We start from the raw sequence: 19,574 nt of genomic DNA on the forward strand, positions 1-19,574 counted from the left end.
GAGGTCTGCCACGCCATGTGGTCACCTCCGGGGCAGGCGGGGATCGAACTCATGCGGAAGTGGCTTTAGTTTCTTAGAGCTGTGCTTTAACCCGCTGCGCCACCAGGGAGGGCCCATTTTTATTTCTTTTTTTAAGAAAGGAAACAGGCCGAAAGTTACATTGCTCAAGGTCACCCACCTACTGAGAGTCAGGAGTCAAAGAAATACTGTCTGGCTTCAAAGCATTAAGAGCTATTATCCTGACTTTCTAGGTGAACAACCATAGTGAGATTCTGTATTTAAAACCGGGACCTTATTGACCCCAAAGCTGTAGACACAATAGTTTATGGTGACGGTATAAAAGTGGGCCTGACCAGTCCCTCTCACCCCCAACGAACATTGAGGCATTAGCTGAGACCACTAAAAAACAAAAAAAGAAACCCTTACATATTCCTTACCTCCTAAATAGGAGGCATTTAACACTGAACATTGCTCCCTAAGAAGGTCAGTTTGCCTGAACTAAAGTAACTGGCCTTATGGCTGCAATCGTGAAGAATCCGGTTCCACAGCTTGATAAATAAATTCCAAAAGACGCGCGAGCCTTCAGGCAAAACAGTTTCCGGTCTCCTGGCGAGTGGTTGCCAGCTACGCCACAGCTTCTCCAGCCCCGGTCCGTGACGTAAGCAAAGGCATTGGGCCCACCCCTGGGATATCTCTGCGGCTGCGCTGTCGAGTAACCGGCGCGGAGATCGCGTAGGCTCCGCCCACTGCCCCGGAAGTTAATGTAGAAGCCCCACCTCCATCCTCCTCCGGCAGGGGCGCAGCCATTTTAATTCATATCTGAGTGGGCGGTGGCGACTTGTGTTGGCGGTCTGGCTCCGCTGGGCAAGGGGTAACTTTACTGGGTTGGGGGTGGTTTTTAGTTTAATTTTTCTATTCTAGCTTCTCCTGCCGGGCCGGTTCGCACTTTCTAATCAGCTGAGGCCATGTCAGGGGACGGAGCCACAGAGCAGGTGAGGAAGGAGAGTGGTGGGGCCTCGTGGCGACCTCTTCTCTCCACGTCTCTGTTAGTCCAAGTACTCTAGCCATGTTTGCCCGGGGAAACGATCAGGGTGCCTAAAGAAACTGAGGAACAGTGTACTGAAGAATGGTGGAAATGGGGAAGAAGATGTGGCAGATTTGAAAGTTATTGTTTTTGCTTCTGTTTGATGCCGATATGAACAAGTATTTGGCTTAGACAATAGTCGGGAAGCTGCTCGGTCCTTCTCAGGTTCATGGGAAGACTCCGGATGGGATGGATTCCTTCCTTTGATAACCATTTGATGTTAGGGTGGTTAGAAATTGTGCTTTTATTTAATGTGTAATCGCTGTTTTCGAATAACTTGAAAATACTGTTTGCTCTCCGAAATATATTGAACTGTACCCAGAAATAATTACTTAGTTTAAGAAATTTTTTAGGTGCAACTAATTTGGAGAAATAGACTTGCCAGAGCGGATGGAAAAGGAGTCTCAGAGTAGAGATACTGAAATTTAGGGATTTTTGGCTTTCTCCCATTCCTTTTTTCTTTGTCTACACTCTCATTTTTCCAGCGACACTAGTATTGCAGAATTTGATAACTCAGAAAAGTATGTTTTGATCACTGTAAAAGAAGTATCTTTTTTAGTCTAGGATATATCATTTAAATATTTTAAGGATCAAATATTTTAGATGAATGATTTGTTTCAATTGCGCTTCCTACTGCTGTAGGATATTTACCTTTTAGTGCGGAAATTGGTGTTTTATGAAAGATGTCATCACATTTGTTTATGTTATGGTATGTTTAGGTAAATAGTTTTTAAAATGGAGGCTAGCTAACCTGCAGTGTCTCAATTTCCTGAAATTTCCCATTGCCATAGCAACGAAATACACTTAGGTTTCATTTTTCAAATTCCCAGCTTATAACGTGAAATTGTGTTTAGAGGTTGACAGATGAGGCAAAATCGGAGTGTTGGGGTGACTACAGTTTCATCAGTGGGAAAGATTGGGTAACCTGAATTTTGTGTTTGCCTGTCGCCCGATTTCAGTTATGAAATCTTCGCAGTGTTGACATTTATAGACGCTGTTAAAATGCCGAAGAATGCAAAATCTTAAATTATAATATCAAAACTATTCCTTTTCTGGGCATTCTATCATTTGATAGTGGAGGAGTAATGTTCTGAGATGTCACTGGAAGTTTCAGAAGCTCTGTTGATTCTTGAATGTACCTAAAATTGTAAATTCACGGAAATGTTGCCATGACATTGAATATTTCGGAATTGTCACTTTTTAAATGGGAGATGCTGAACATTTATTCAAAAAATTTTCACCCCAAGTTTTATTGTGTAAAGAGTAGAACATAGAGAAAAGTTGCAGCAAATCCTACAGTACAATTGTTCACCTAAACTCAACACTTTGTTAAACATCTTGCCTTATTTGCTTTATCTCTCCATACATACTTAATTGAAAGTGACATTTCAACCCCATCTACATTTCCCACCTAAGGAGATTAAGTTATATATATCAATCCTAAATTGGAGTCCATTCAAATTTTTTCAATTATTCCAAGAATGTGATCAATAGGGGTTTGTTTGTTTGTTTGTTTGACAGAATCTAAGTTCACATGTTACACTATATAAGTCCTTTGAATAGTATCCCTATTTTTTTCTTTCCTAGAATATTGTCTGTTTGAAGAATTCAGGACAGTTTTCTTAAAAGAACATGTCTCATTTTATGGTTTGATTTGATTTTTGTGTGGTGGTGTTTAACTTATTTCTTAATCGCCTGTATTTCCTGGAGATTTTATGGTAATGTCTAAACTCAAGACCTTTCATAACACCCAGTTGAAATCTTTTTGGATAGAATTGTTCATAACATATCAAAAGATACTTCATTTTAGTTTGTTCCTTTCTTGTGGTGATTAACTTTGTTCACAGATTAGGGTGTGACCTGCTGTATTCTTCATTGAAAAGGATTATTTCCCCTCTCTGGGTTGATAACTATGTTTCTCAGAAATCTCACATCTAGTTATTTACCAGTTGCTAATTCTTGAGTAAATTAGTTATTTAATTTGAGGAGGCAAATGATGGCATTTGGAAATTTGATTCTCTCTACTTACTGGTTCATATTTTTCTGTAAAGAATGAATATTTTCCCTTTTTTCTCCTCAAAGATAATCACTGCATATATAATTTTCTCTGTATTTGGTGTGAAGTCAAATACAGCCCTGCCCCACCATCCCCCCCCCCATTTTCCTGCTTTCCTTCATGGTGGTGGCTCCTATTGTATTTTCATCTAAAAAATGATTTTTGACATCTAATTCTTAACAGGGTGATCATTTTTATATAATCTTTTCATTGCTTTTTAATGACACTTTGAACATCTTAAAAAAAAAAAAGAAGGAATACTATATTGTGTATAATGTATGATTATATCACATAGAGGTTCAGTGCCCGGCTAAATCTTGTTTTCTCCATACTTGATCTTGTCTACTCCCCTTACTTGAAGCAAATCCCAGATACTATATTATTCATCTTTAACTGACTTGGTAATTAGATTATACCTTAAAGATTGACATGATTTAAAACACGTGTGTCTACAATGACCTGAAATGAACAAGAGACTAAACAAAACTGAAAAATCAGAACTTTCTGAACCATGTTATTTTTTGGGAAATCTTTGGCATTCCTGGAAGGTATAAGGTTTCAATTTCTTTTCGTCTTTTGGCATGGAAACTCAAAAAAGTTTGTTGAATAAAACCAGTATTTGAAATTTGTTACTCAAGAATATGTAAGCTCTTTTCTTTCTGAATACCAAATCTCTAGATTCTTTCTGAATACCGAATCTTTAGAATCTCAGAAAGAAAAGAATTATAGACAAGGAAAAATTGTTGGTAGGGTATACTGTAAAATCTTTTTTATTAATAAGGCAGTTCTATTTTGTACTTAAAAGTTAATTTAAATTACTTTGCATTGTTTTTGTTTTCTCCATATTAGCAGTATTCTTTATTCTTGTGGAGCTTTACTGTTTTTGCCAGTTTAATGGTGACAAAATTAAATGGATATAGGTCATCCCCCAGAGCCCCCAAGAAATACATCTGTGTGGAATTGAGCTGTATATTTATTCTGTGTTTATTTTTAATGCTTGGTTCAATTATTGATCTCATTCTTGTTTTAATATTTACCTTGTACAGTAGCTATACAGAATTTAATAGACTGTTGAGTTGTCGACTGGGTTTGAGCTTAAGGTGGGTGGGGTGTTCATTGCTGCATCTTAAAAATACTGTTTTGATATTTAGTGGTGATGAAGAAATGAATAGATGTATTTTACACTTAGGCCACATGCAGTGTCACAAATTGTCAAATTTAATCTTTTGAGAGAACAGGTACATAAATAATAAACTATTTTGGGCATAAGTGAGTGAGTGGTCTGAAGTTTTGTTAGATAAGAGAGAAGAGAAAGTGGGCAACTCAATTCATACGTATTTTGAAAAACCTAAAATTCAGAGTTTTTTTAGACTCTTTGTCTTTCAATAACAATACTATATTAACTGGGCAGGGAGAGAGGGGCACCACCGAATCCCCAAACCTGCCTGCTCTAAATAGGTTCCACCATCCCCTGCATCAATACAAGACATAAGAGCTTTAATGGAAAGGAACTTTAATACAATGACTATACAATACAAAAGACAAATAATATAATTTCTAAATCAAAAGTCTACCCCAAAGGGATTGACCCAAAGCAAGGCCTGAAAGCCCACCACAAGACTAAAACACCTGCTAGCCGGGACCCATAGAAAAGGGTCACACATGGCCAGGCAAGTCTGGGAGGAAAAAGAGCACATTCAAAATTAAGATAAAAGCTGCTGTAGTAAACCTCCCCATGGGTCTCTCACCCACATCTGTTTTAACCAGTCCAAGGCCAAGAAACAAGCAAAGTTTGTTCATCACATGTCTCTCTTTGCTCCATGTGGCTTCCACAGGTCTCCTTCTGGCTCTCCATCCTGTTTCCTTCAGATCTCTTCTCTGCTCAGCTCCACCCTCCTTCTGGGTGGGGCGGGGAACCTGGAACTTCCCCTTTTCCTGGGGACCACCCTGTTACTTACAGCTAGACGACTTAGATTAAGAAAGCCTAATTTAGAAACAAAATGATCCAAAAATTGCATGAGTGAAGCACAAATTAATTGCTAGTAGCTCTTACAAAGACGAATTCAGGTTCATAAGTCAGTGTTTGGTGAAAAATAAGTTTGGGACGATAAAGAAAATATGAAAATGTCTTCTTTTTTATATTTATTAATGGGGGAAGAAAGGTGAAACACCCACAGTATTGAAATGTGAAACTGGTTTATTTGGTAAGTAACTGTTAGCTGTTAGGTGGTAACAGCATCTCCAAACAAATTTTTTTTTAAGATTTATTTATTTGTGCATACAGAACTGTACAGGCCAGAGGCTCAGGGGCAGCAAGAGGCTTCACCAGAGACAGAGTGGGGAGCAGAACAGGAAGATCGATGAAGTACACTGCTGAGGGGAGCAGCAGGCGGGTCAGGAGAGGTCTGCCACGCCATGTGGTCACCTCCGGGGCAGGCGGGAATCGAACTAATGCATAAGTGGCTTTAGCATCTTAGTGCTGTGCTTTAATCCGCTGCACCACCAGGGAGGGCCATCTCCAAACAATTTTAAAGCCAAAGTGTTATGTGTGGGGTTAAGGAGAGAGAGGCAAAGGGCCTAGTTACGAATGTTAGCTATTGTGGACTTGATTCTTTTCATTTTTAACAAATTCTTTTGTGATAGTCTTACCTATCTCCCTCCCCCAATCCCCTTCCTTTATTGTGATATTCAGTATAATAGTTTTGGTGGACATATTTGTTTGGTCTCTTAAGATTTCTTGAGAAACTAGACTACAGAGTACTCTATTTGGCAATAATTGTCTTTAAGAGAAATTGATCTGTGTTTCCAGAATTAGAGCATTGGTTTTTTTCTTGGAAGTACAATAGAAGTTACTATTAGGAGAGATTGCATTTCCTTAGCATTAGGAAAACAAGAGTATTCAGGGAATACCAGAGTTTGTATTCAGATGTTTGCGTTTGTTAAGGGAGCAGTACCCAAAATCATAGTTTTAAACTTTATGCTATTGTCTCTAAGTCGTAAGACCTAGATGTGAATTCGAGTCTTTTGTTCTTGTACAGTTGATGATGGTCTGAGAATGGATTTAAGTAAAAAGGGATTTGAGTTGGGCGAATATTTAGGCTTTTCAAATTAATGGACAGTTTATGATAAGTAGTAAGAATTGAATTAGAGCAGAAGAATGAAACTAACCTATGCCTAATTGCTAACCTAACCTAATTGCTTTTTTCTTGCCTTTCATCTCATTTATCTAGGGATAGCTGCTTTTGGTCTAAAGATGCCCCATTTTTCAAATTATAAAAGATTAGCATTTTTGTAGTTTGTGTTTTGTAAATGTTAACTAGGGGATAAATAAACAAAAGTTAAAAGCAAATGTAAGTATTTTGTGTTGTAATATTGTAAATGTAAGTATTATTTGAGTCAGTACTCTTACTTTTTAAAGATTTTGAATTGTTTGAAATTTTAGTGAATTTTTAATCTTTGAAAGGTTAGTGGGGTATTGTTTTGAATTGTAAAATACATACTGAGATTCATTCACCAAAAAAATCTAGCAAAAGTTCTATTGCATTAGTAAAGAAGCAGATAAGTAAGCAGGCCTCCAGGCTTGTGACACCTGTTATGTAAAATGCTTCAGTCTTCAGGCATATGAATCCGCTCAGTTACTAATCAAAGATAATTTTGCTGAGTACTACCCTGGAAGGGTAGACTTCAGATTTTGAAGTCTTTTTTATTATTTCTTTGTGTGTTATCTTTTTTCTTTTTCTTTTTTTTAAGATTTTATTTATGCACAAAAGAACTGAGTTACACCAGACATAGAGTGGGGGACAGAACAGGCAGATTGACTGATACCCTCATGACCAAGACTGGAGAGGTCTGCTGAGCCTTGTGGGTCGGCTCTCTGGCCTGGGATCAAACTCATACTGCAGTGTTTTCATATTGCTTAGACTTAACCCTTGCGCCACAAGGGAGGCCCCAGGCCATTTTATTTTTAAGGAAACCTAACATCTCGAGAAAATGTATTAACAGAATAGATTGGATGGTTTTCTCAAAATGGAATCTGTCATCCGTTGCAGCGTAATCACTTTCATGCTTTATAAAGGTATAGGTGCTTGCATCCCTTTATAAGGCTCTATACTGTGGTCTCTATTTGACACTAGTACTACATTTTCTTTTAAAAGTAAGTGAAAACTTAATGAAGTTGAAGATATTGAACTTTAAAGATCGTTTTAGATACATTCTTGGTAGCATAAGTGGAGGGAAAAAACTATTGATCTTTTAAGGATGGTTAGACTTCTTACAGGATTTTACTGATTTTCCTTCCCTACTGCAGTGGAAAATACCAGAAAAGCCAAGATTGAGACTCATCTCTGCTTGGTTTGTTGGTCAGGGATAAGAGCTTCCATGGATAAGGCTATTAAAAATACTCCTCCTTTTCCAACTATGTAACTTTGTGAGATTTCATGTCTTCCATAATCATATGTTGCAATAGATTAAAGCAGAAGCAGTTCAGCCATAAAGGAAAGAAATCACAAAAATGTGAAATAATGCCATTTGTTTTATTTAATTACATTTTTGTTTTGAGAAAATATTTTTAATAAGATAAAGGAATTACTTAAAAATGAATAAATGAAAATGTTCAGTTTTAGTATTTAATGTATTGATTGATATAACCCACATTTTATTTATGTATTTTAAAATTTTGTTTATGCATACGAGAGCTGGGTTACAGGCCAGAATTGTAGGGGATGACAGGACTCATCAGAGACAGTGAGGAGCAGAACAGGCCTATCTACTGAGATACACTACTGAGGGGGGAGCAGTGGGTGGGACAGGAGAGGTTTGGCATGCCATGTGGGTCACCTCCCAGCTGGTATCAAACTTTGTGCTGTAGTGGCTATAGATAGCGTCTTGGTGCTGTGCTTCAACCCATTGCACCATCAGGGAGGGTCCCCTAACCCACATTTTCAAGATAACTCTTTGGAGCCTCAATTTTCAAGAGTTAAAGTGATTTTTGGAAGTTTCTGGAAGTTTTATTTTTCTTAAAACAGTATTTAATTTACAAAATAAAACACCAACACTTGTATTGTAGATATATTCTGCCCTCCGTGCCCAGGGAGGTTGGGATTTTCCTATCTATGTGATAATTTTCAAGTGCTTTTTTTACCCTCTCAAATTATTTTAAATGTGGTACCTCTGGTATTCATCACTGTTTATGTTTTAGAGGACTAGGTTTTCACCTCTGTAAATGTATGCATACCATACATACCTATCAACAAAATACTCAGGTCCTCCATATCCAATATATAGCTCCCCCCATTGCTCCCTTCCTCACCCCTTAACGTAGGCTGTATTCTTGAAGCCAGATTTCAGGGGTTTGTTTTGCTTTGGTTTTGTGTAAAAAAACTTCACAGAAAGCTTGAGAACCTTTGAAAGAGGTATCTGTGAAGCCAAGTTCATTCTATTCTGTAATTTAGCTTTGTATAATAAACAAAAGGTTAAACATAAGTAGTGAAAAGACAACTCCTAGAATGGGAGGAAATTTTTGTAAATCACTGTTAATAAGAGAGCCTTGTATTCTACCTATCTACTCTGTCTGTCTGTGTACCTATCTATATCTAATCTGACTCTTACAACCAAATAATAGACAGCCTAATTAAAAAATGGTCAAATGAATCTGAGTAGACTTTCTCCAGAGATACATAAATGACCAACAACATCATCAAAAATTGAACTTCATTAGCCACCCAGGAAATGAAGATTGAAACCATAATGAGTTATCACTTCACATCCACCAGGGTATTTATCCCCTGATGATATAATAACAAATATCAGTGAGGATGTAAAGATACAGGATATAGGAAACTTCTACTAATATCACTGGTTGCTGTTGATGAGAATGTAAAAATTTTCATTTACTTTTAGAAAGCAGCCTGGCAGTTCTTTGAACTATTGAAGTAAAAGCATTTGACTTAGTAATTTCATTTCTCATTATATCCCTGAAAAACTGAAACTCTACTCCAAACCTAGAAATCATGCATCTCTCTCTCAATTGGTGAATTAATGTGGGGTAACCATACAATTGGACGTACCATTTAACAATAGATTATTAGATAGTAGTAGTAATTATTTGATTAAAAGGTGCCCTGGGGACTTTAGTCCAGCTTTGTTCTGCTCATTTAATTAAGAGTCCCCAACCTATTCCCAGTAACATCACTTAAAGAAAATGATGGCAGGATTATAAGTTATTCTAAAGGCAAAAGTTGGATTTTGAGAGTTTCTTAGGAGTAGTAAGTTGGTTGTGTAAACATGGGACAACTTAGTGTTAACTGTGCTTCATTGTACTACAGAGTTCTGATCTCCATTACATACTGGCATAGACATTAGCCATGAATATTCTTCATATGACCTGCTCTGCTCTGATTTGGAAAATAACAAGCCCATTCCTTATAGACATCCAGTTCCTTATAAATAATGAAGGACTGGGTACTAACAAAAATGTGAAGCTCTTTGCTACCCACTTGTTTCATACCTGTGGTGAAGAATGATTAAATGTGGGGGAGAATTAAATATGGCCATGATTACCAGAGTATATTCTTGGCCTTTTTTTGTTAACTTCCATTGTTAATTAATTAATGCATTTGATGGAAATTGTTTCATGAATATTTAACTACATCTTTGGCCAAAGGAAATTATTGTCAGAAAGTCATGATGCATTTTTACATGGAAATCAGAACAAAATGTTAGGACTTTTCGACAACCCAATATTTAGGGAAGTCCCTTTCTGAAAAGAGCTCAACTATGGTTATGTAGAAATCTTAAATGCTTTAGGCATGTTTATGTAACTTAATATTTATGTAATTTATTGTGGAATGGGATTATGCAATCGGGAGATGCTGTAGCATCTTTTTAGTCCCCTTTCCTCCTGATGTGATGCAGGGTTGAGGTTCACTAGTCATGGCCTGAATAAAGATACATTTACACTTGCTGTGATGATGCCCAGCCCAGTGTTGGATGCTGTCTTCTGAATTTCTCTCTTCTTTTACAAACTATAGTATATTTTATCTAAATAGGTGGGTTATTGAGTGATTACCCACTCATCAAACTAATTCATGAGAAACACTAATTCACTTTTATAAAATATTTATTCATACAGAGCTGGGGTACAAGCCAGAGAGAGGTTCATGGGCAGTGAGAGGCTTCACCACAGACACTGGGGAGCAGAACAGGCTGGTGGACAAAGCACACTGCTGAGGGGAGCAGCGGGATGGGGGGGGTCAGGAAAAGGTGTGCTGCGTCACGTGGGCCAGCTCTGAGGCTGGGATCGAACTTGCACTGAATTGGCTGTGGCCAGCTTGCAGTGCTGCATCCTAACCCGTTGCGCCACTAGGAGGGCCCTGAAACACTAATTTCTACACTCATTAAAGCAGCTGAAATATAATTCAGTGTAGTTTTCATTTGTTGCTTCCCAAGTGTCCCTTCAACAAGCACAAATTAGCCACCTAACAAGTCTTTCTCAGGTGAATAGTAAAAATTGAAACAGCAGATGCATATATAGTGTGTAGAAAATAAATGTGTATCTTGCCAACCTCCCCCCTCCACTTGTTTTGCCTCCTACTCCCTCATCCTCCCAGTCCTCTTTTTAAACCCAAAAGTATGAAGATTGTTCTATGTTGCTGTCTATAGCTCTGTCTTGCTTTGGTTGTGTGCGTGTGGTTTTTTTTGTTTTTTAAGATTTTTTTTTATGCATACAGAACTGGGGTACAGGCTAGAGGTGTAGGGGTGGTGAGAGGCTTCACCAGAGACAGAGTAGGGAGCAGAACAGGCAGATTGACAAGTACACTGCTGAGGCAAGCAGCGCATGAGACAGGATGGAACTCAGTGCTGAAGCAGATGAGGCTCATTTCCTAGTGCTTTATTTAACTTGCTACACCACAAGGGAGGGCTGGCTTTGTTCTTTTTAATTTTTAGTGACTACATATTCCAGTGGTGTGAGAACTTGTTTCTACATACTCTTGCCAGGGCAATGATAGTTATAAAAGCTTTCAACTTTATCTTATTGTTTATGATTATACTTCTTTTTGTGTTTGAAGTTATTTGTTACTTTTTCTTTAAGTTACTCATTTACTTTTCCCACTTTCTTTGAGTTGTTGGTCTTTTATTGTCTGAATCTTATACAAATAAATTTAGTACTTTGTTAATATGTTGGAATTTTTGTCATTAACTTTGATTATACTTTCCTATGTGCAAATTTAAATTTTAGGCAATTGCTATTGAGGAGCCTTTCCTATAGACAGATACATTTTATCACGTTGTCTCTTCTGTTTGATATGTAAATACTTGATGTATCAGAAATTTCCTTTGGTACAAAGCATAAAACAGGAATTTCTTGAGACAGTTATTCTAACCACCACCATGTATTGAATAGTCCACCATTCTGGTTTGAAGCGCCACATTTATTATCTGATAACTTCCTTCTAAACCATTGAGTCAGTGATCAGTTTGTCACTGTTAGCAAACTGCTTTATTGGTGTAATCTTATGTTTTAATATGTGGGTAGGAGTAGTAGTTCCTTTTCATTAAACTTTTCATTATACTCTCTTCATGCAATTTATAAGGCTTTTGTACATTATTTTTAAAATGTAATTTTGGTTCGCGATTACTTGAGGATTTTTTTTAAAATTGATGTAACATTGGTTTCTAACTGATTCATAGGTTAGGCTCACACCTCTTACCACATTAGTTTTTTTAGAACTTTTTTTTTTGCTAAATAAATGTACCTTTATCAGTGATATGAACTAATTTATTCAAAAGAAAGATATATTTCTTTGAGGTAATTTTTCTCCCAGAAGACTTAAGCAGTTTTTTCCAAACTGGATTGTCCTTTCTTGTCTCTTTCTAGATATTGTTATTGTGTATTTGCTGTGTTTAGATTTTTTGATTCTGCAAAAAGGCAAAACAAAATTTTGTACAAATTACCAATTGACTACATAGTAATATTCAAAAAAACAGCTTGAGAAGTAATACTTATGCCTCATGTGCTAATATACTATTTTAGATATTTGACATTTTTTCAGCCACTTATTTTTAATTTTTTCATAACAGTATAGGGTTCCCTCTAGTTATTTATATTCTTAATGTCATATTTCTATAATAAAAATAAAACTACCTATTAAAGGGCTTAGGAAATATTGAAAGTTAAAGGAACATCAGTCACTTAAGCATGATAATCTTTTAAATCTTATTGTGGCCTTTTTTAAAATTCACTTACTGTTTATATAATTTGTGTGTAATATTTTTAAATTTTCTAGTCAACTTCAAGCTTTTTTTCTTTATAGTTCAGGATTGTGAGTTCAACCTGTTTTGTAAAAATCTAAGATAGTAATTTATGCCTTTTTTACTCTTAAGAGTAGTGAAAATTGCTAATGTACATGCAGCAGATTGATTGCAGAAGCAGCTGTAAAAAACCAGCTGTGTTTTAAAAGTTATTGCTTTATTCACAGAATCACAAATAGGTGAAACAATATTCTGGATTTTTAGTTTTTTATAAAAATGTTAATCTCAATATGTAAAATAATGTTTGTAAAGAAGAAATATTTTTCTAAATTTCAATCTCTAATTTGGCAAATACTGAAATAATCCACTTAAACAAGTTCTTTGGGCACCCAATTTTCAAGAACATATAAGGGGTCGTCCTAAGGCCACAAAGTTTGAGAATTAATAGTATTAATACAAAAGATGGTTTGAACAGAGATGTCTTCTTAAAGTATGATTTTGTTCTACTTATGCAAATCATTTCTAATAAGATAGTATAAATACGTGTGTAGATATATAGGCTTCAGAAAATGTAGATGCCTTTTATGAGAGGACTTTTTATGCTTTGTATTGTAATATTGCACTGGAGAACGATATATTATGCTTGAATGAGACATGAGATTTTAAACCAGTAACTTCAGTTCATTTTTTTCCCCTTCCAGGCAGCTGAATATGTCCCAGAGAAGGTGAAGAAAGCTGAAAAGAAATTAGAAGAGAATCCATATGACCTTGACGCTTGGAGCATTCTCATTCGAGAGGCACAGGTTTAGTGATATAGGATTACATTTCCTTCTCTATGGGTCCAATCACACTACTTGGTTCTGCAGTAAATAATATTTTCATGATCCTAACATTGTAAATGCTGTTTATTGGTTTTCAATTTTAGAATCAACCTATAGACAAAGCACGGAAGACTTATGAACGCCTTGTTGCCCAGTTCCCCAGTTCTGGCAGATTCTGGAAACTGTACATTGAAGCAGAGGTTAATATTTTATTTTATTTTTCTTATATAGCATCTTATGGGAATTGCTACATACACTGTAGTGATAGAAAACCAGTTTAGGAACATAGATAGCACAACTAAGACAAGGAGGATTTAAATGTCTCTTGCCTTTATTTTGTAAAATAGGTATGAAGTAGTAATTAAAATGAATTTTTGAAATTTGGGTCTTTACAAGCTGATGATTGTTGCATTTTGGAGTTGCAACAACATTAAAACAGTTTTAATGGTATTGGAGTGCTTTAGCCTTTTATTTACTTGTCATGTGTCAATTTATTGCCTCCTGTGTCATTTATTTAGAACTCATTTTTCTTTTTATTCCTGCTTACAAACTAATGAATGGTGTAAGAAAATACAGAAATGCTAACTTAGTTTCTTAGGGTATTTTGAATGTGTGGTAAAATGAAACATTTAGGTGAATAATTTCAGGTTTAATTTTGTGAAAATGCATGGTTTATCAATATAGTAAGCACTTCAATAACTTACAGAAAAGTTTCAGGATAAAGTTTACATTTTATAGGAGTAAGCTACCGTGACTCAAACCTATGTAATCATAATTTACCCAGTGACACTTTTTCCTTGCTTTTTAAAATTGTTTTGAACTTTGAAGTCAAGGATGTTTATTATAAAAGTATGGGCCACATTATTATGATTAGAAGGGAAATGTTAGTTTTTGAAGACTGACTTAGTAAAGATGATAAAGTATAAATGTATCGATAACAATTGGCATCAAATAATCATTTTTTAGGTTATAAATTAATGGGAGGGAAGGGGAATAATTGATATCCACATTAAGCTGAAAATAATATACATTTTTAATCTTAACAATACTTAATGAGGTTTTCTTATTTAATATTAATTTTGTCATAAATTCTCATCATAAGCAAGTACACTGCAGCCTCGTCATAACATGTTCTACAATAGCTGAAATTTGATAACATGTAGGTCTGTTTTGGACCTTTTCAAGGGGATTTAGTGTCATCAGTACTGAACAGACTTGACAACACAGTATCATCTGTGATGTGTCCCTCAGAATGGACCTGACCACCGGCAGATTTAAGTTGAGGCTACAGTGTACTCATTGTTTTTGTGCTATAGTTTGTAGTATACTACTTTGTTGGGGGTATGGTGCTGACAATAGCAACAACGTTGTGTGTGTGTTAAATTATTTTGTGTGGTTGTGTATGTGGCATGTGTGTTTGTGTGTGTATGTGTGAGAGAGATTGTAATTTGTGAAGTCTGGTTGTAGTTTTGGCCCAAGACCATGTCCTTAAGATTTCATCACTTATACTTTGGGTCCATTTCTTTCCTTAACATATTTAGTCATCAGAATATACTGGCACGAAATTCACCAGGTGAGTGAATAGGCATGTCTGAAGTATGCTGAAGTCAGTGCCACTTTGTGTATTGCTCATTAAAGCAAGAAACCTGGATCACCTGCACTTTGTCTGCATTCCAGTCTGACTTTACAAACACTTTAGCTTATGTACAAACTCATCAGAGAGTAACATAATTTGTACTTAATAGTTTTTGTGTAACTAAGTACTACTTTTTAAATTTTAGAAATTCTTTTCAGTTTCTCAAATATTCTGGCATTATTCATTCTTTTTATTACAGACTTCAGTTAAACTTAAGTTGACAGATAACACCATCTTCTAGTTATTAAAACAGTGAATCTGTTTCTCTCATTACCTAGTTAACTATATGAATTGTATTCTATAAAAGAATTCTAAGACAGACCACATGTTATTCCAAGGGACTGAAAGTTGTCTTAGTAACAGGTTCATTTCATATAATATTTCAGAGCTATTAGCAGTTACCTTAATTATTTAGTAAAAAATGTTTGCAGTTATTTCACACACACAAATGTATATATAAAACATTGAGAAAAAAATGTCAAAGAATATAAGTGTATTTTTTTGTAAAGTTTTCTTTTTTGGTTTAGGAATTAATATGTTTAATGACTAATTTTAGAAACTTATCCTGAACTGTATTTATCTTCTTGATTTGCTCTTTTTTTTTTAATTTTCATATTTGTATTTTATTTATATTGTGACAGACTAAAGTTTTCTTGGTCATATTACCCACTGTGACCTTTAATGTTTTTGGAGAAGACACGTAACCTATTTATAATACATTTTTAAAAACTGAGGTCATAAGAACATCTTTCAGGTAACATTAACAGTGTTCACATAATTTCTTGTATGCACTGAAGAAAATAAAGTTTTATTAATACATTGTTGTAACTCAGTACTTTGTGATGCGAAAGTTGTAATTTTTTTTTTTGCATTCAGCTAATCCTACATGTATGAGTTCAAAAATATCTAGTTCTTTTCTAACAGAAAATTTCATCGAGATAACTTTATTCCACAGAGAATTTTTTTTATAAATCCTGCATAAGAACAATGCCAAAAATGTGGGGTTTTTTTATTTTTGTTTTTATTTTTGTTTTGTTTTGAAATAATAATTGCAAATAAGAGCATATTATAATTTTCAGAAAAGTTACTGACTTAATATTTCAAGAATGTCAGCTTTTCTCTTGTCAGTGAGCTTTTAACAATATGTAGCTGCTTTATAAATTTTTAACTTTAAAATGTCATCTTAAAATTTTATCACCTGCTTTTATTTTTTTTTTTGTATATACATTGTTGGAAGTAAAATTCTCATGCACTAGTTAAAGGGCATTTAAGGCCAACTTCTTTGTAATACTATTATAACTTCAAAATTAGACCAAATTACCTTAGTGTTGTACATACAGAGAACAGGTCAGATTTTACCACTAAGTGTGTGAAATATATTGATCTTCCAAAGCAAATCCTCAATATTGTGTGAGCAAAATAAATGATTATTTTGGTAGTGATATAATTCTATCAGTTATTGAACCTAAGTCATGATATGGGAAAAAATGCTGTTTTTTAGTTTTAAAATAAAGAAAATATTTTAATATCTTTCTAGCAATTTGCTCAATATATGGTCATCTTAAGTTAAAGAATTGAGAGGTTTTTAAATATTAGAGATAAATGAATAACTAGTTAGGATCTCAAAATTCACCAATGTCATTACAAAGTATCAATGGAGAAAGTTTATAGTTTTGCTATTTTTTTTTAACTTGCCCCAATCCTTTTCCCCCCACCCCCATGGTTTCCCTAGCTAAATAATCTGACAGCATGTATTAATAAGTTATGGTACCTTTATTGTTGGATAATTTGTTTTGAATTAAGCCATGTTCCTAGATATTTTCCTAAGATGTTTTTATTACTAGCTGAAGGAGAAATGAAGAAGGTAATGCTGCTGGTAATAGCAACAATGTATCTTGACATCTGTGAAAGCTGTAATTCTTTAATAAAATATATAGAGGATTGGTTGCATTTTATTGAAAAAATGTAAAAATATGAATCCTTATAAATAATGGGATATGAAGTATATACATTTATAATTTTTCAAAATAACCTTTCTACTCTGGACAAATGAATTTTAAAAAATATCCTTTGGAAATGGAACTGAACTCAGGATGGAACATGAGTGACTTAAATTGAAATAAACTTTTCCACTGTCAATAATGTTTAATATTCTAATTAGCAGTTTACTGTTTTGTATATATACAATGTTTTGTATATATTGAGCAATGTGAATTTTAAGTGCAGATAAAATTTACTGCGTTATCATTTAGATTATAATTTCAGTACTTCAGTTTGCAACCTTTTAAAGAACATCTGTACTCTTTTCTTTATAGATCTGCTCTTTTCCTGTTTGTAATAAATGTTGGTCCATGTCTGTGTGATTATTCAGCTATTACTCTCAGATTCAATATGCCTTTTAACCTGCAATTTCTTAACTCATGAGTAATGTAGACTAAGGATTTGAAAGAAAGCAACAGGAATTTGCAAACACAGAACTGAATGAAGAAATAACCTGAAAATGCTCTGAACATACTTTAAAAAAAAATTGTGTGGTTACTATTACAAATAGTAAGCTTCTATTGTATTAGCATTTACTGAAATATCCCATCTTATTAGTATTTTTCCTTACCATTATTGTAGCATAGATGTTTAGGTATTGTCATTTCTGCTAACATGATCTGTATCTTTTTTTTCTTGTTCTCTTCAAGGCATTGCATACTAAATCTATTTGCAGAAAAAGGCAGTTCACTAAGATAACAAAATTTCTTTTAAAAAAAATACTAGTTTCTTTATGTCCTCTAGATAACCTCATGGGAATGGTAGCCATTAAAAAAAAAACTTTGTATTGCTCAATATAATGGCCTTTGTGTCAATATTTTTCAACTATATAAAGCAAAACTTTGCGATCACTAATCATTGAAAAAGTAATGGTCATCTTTTCCCTCTGCAAAGATCTCTGTTTTAATACCAGATTCTTTATATTTTTTATGTATAAGAGCGATGGAATATTCTGGAAATGTAGAAAAGGTATTCCCTAACCATGTTTATAATAAAACAATTTAAAACAAAAGGATTATTGCTCATGCAATTTCAAGTTTCCCTGTAGGTATTGATGTAGCTTAAGTTTCTTGGACACTAATGGGTTAACAATATATAATAGTTAGCTAAAAATTATTGGGGATTGTAGTCAGTAAGATTTTAGGGGGTTATTTTGGTATACAACCTGTTGCCCTGTCTTCAGATACTTTGAGTTATTGATCTACTTCAGCATGGCACCCATGAATCAAGCAAACACTTAATCTTAAGCAATATGGAGTTAGAAACCTCAGTAACTGGAAATAATACTGATCCTAAGATACAGAAATCTATTTTGGGTGTTTTCTTTTTTGATTCTTAAGCATAAGAGGACAGTTGACTTTTCATTATTGATGTCTTAGAAATGAAAGGCTCAACTATTTTCTGATGGGTCATTATATATGTTTTTATTAGTATGTTCTTTCAACATTGTAAACGGCCTTTTGAGTTGGGTTCAAGGCACTTCCCCAAGAAATGAAGATGTCTAATGGTATTTTTACAAAACTACACTTCTAAACGTGGACAAGAATGCTTTTATTCATCTGTAAATTTAAAAATTTTATTGCCAAACAGTTTTGTTTTCATAAATTTTGGAGCAGAAAACATTGTAATAGCCAACTAGATTGAAGTCTACATTTTTTTCTCTACATTCAGAATCCACAGTAATTTACAACAAAATTGAATATTTGCTTTGAATACACCTTATTGAGAAACTAAAACGGATTTTTCTAAGGCTAAGGGGAGCAAAACCTGGGGTAAGTTTTAGCATTTTGTATGTTAGGAGGCTTACAAAGAAAATAATTTCTATTTTGAAATGTTAAGAGATCTGAAAACAAAATATTTGCTGTCACAGATAAGAATGAAATATAAATTTAAAGTAATAGATTGGAATAAGTATTAAGACCCAGAGATAATAGTCTCAGCTGTTTTTAATCTCCAGATTTTTTATTTACATATATGATTGAATATATTTATTACCTTTTCTTACATTGCAAAATTTTGACTCTTAACATATAAAGATAGCCATATAATAAGTGTCTAAAGATTCCAGTGGAAATTATTACTGAGATATAATTGCTTAAAATATTTTGTACGTCTAGGGCTCACAATATAATGATTCAATATGTATGTATGCAGCTCGAAATGAATATTTCACATTAATAAGGAAAGTGGTGTTTTTGACATTTTCTATAACTTTGATGTTAAATTTGACGAAAAATTTAGACCATTTTATAATGGTTCTCTCTTTTGCCCAATAAACTGAGTATTTGAATTTAAATTTTTAAAACCAAGTATGTATCGTGTTTAAGGGTAATTTAGCCCTTTTATGTATGTGTAAGATGGCCCCTTCTTATATATGTGGTAGATAAATCCTGAGAATTCTATTCCATAGAGACAAAGGATAATTTCAGAAGATTTTTTACAATACCTAACTCAGCATACCAGTGCTACTGACTTAATCTCCAGAGGATGTGCATGTACACTCTCAGTGTGATTTTGATAGTCAATTTTGGGAATTGAAACTTTATGGTACAGTGATTGAATCTTACTGTTAATGAGTATACTTCATGCTTCATAGACTCTCCATATATATGGACAATTAAATGATTATTCTGAACTTCGATTTCTCCATGTTGTGATTCATCAGTTTAAATCAAGAAATAATCTAAA

At 34.3% G+C, this 19,574-nt stretch overlaps 1 protein-coding gene across 1 annotated transcript in view; it reads left to right on the forward strand.

Annotated features, from left to right (window-relative positions):
• The first annotated feature begins 799 nt into the window (after positions 1–799).
• The window catches only part of CSTF3 (cleavage stimulation factor, 3' pre-RNA, subunit 3, 77kDa), a 59,070-nt gene continuing 40,295 nt past the window's right edge, over positions 800–19,574 (forward strand). Inside the window, exons 1-3 of the mRNA XM_004682942.2 lie at positions 800–992; positions 13,091–13,192; positions 13,315–13,410. Coding sequence (XP_004682999.1) covers positions 966–992; positions 13,091–13,192; positions 13,315–13,410 — 225 coding nt within the window. The 5' untranslated portion in view covers positions 800–965. The remainder of the gene's footprint in view (positions 993–13,090; positions 13,193–13,314; positions 13,411–19,574) is intronic.

This window comes from Condylura cristata, unplaced genomic scaffold, assembly GCF_000260355.1.
Source record: "Condylura cristata isolate star-nosed mole 26May11 unplaced genomic scaffold, ConCri1.0 scaffold00015, whole genome shotgun sequence".
Lineage (NCBI taxonomy): Eukaryota > Metazoa > Chordata > Mammalia > Eulipotyphla > Talpidae > Condylura > Condylura cristata.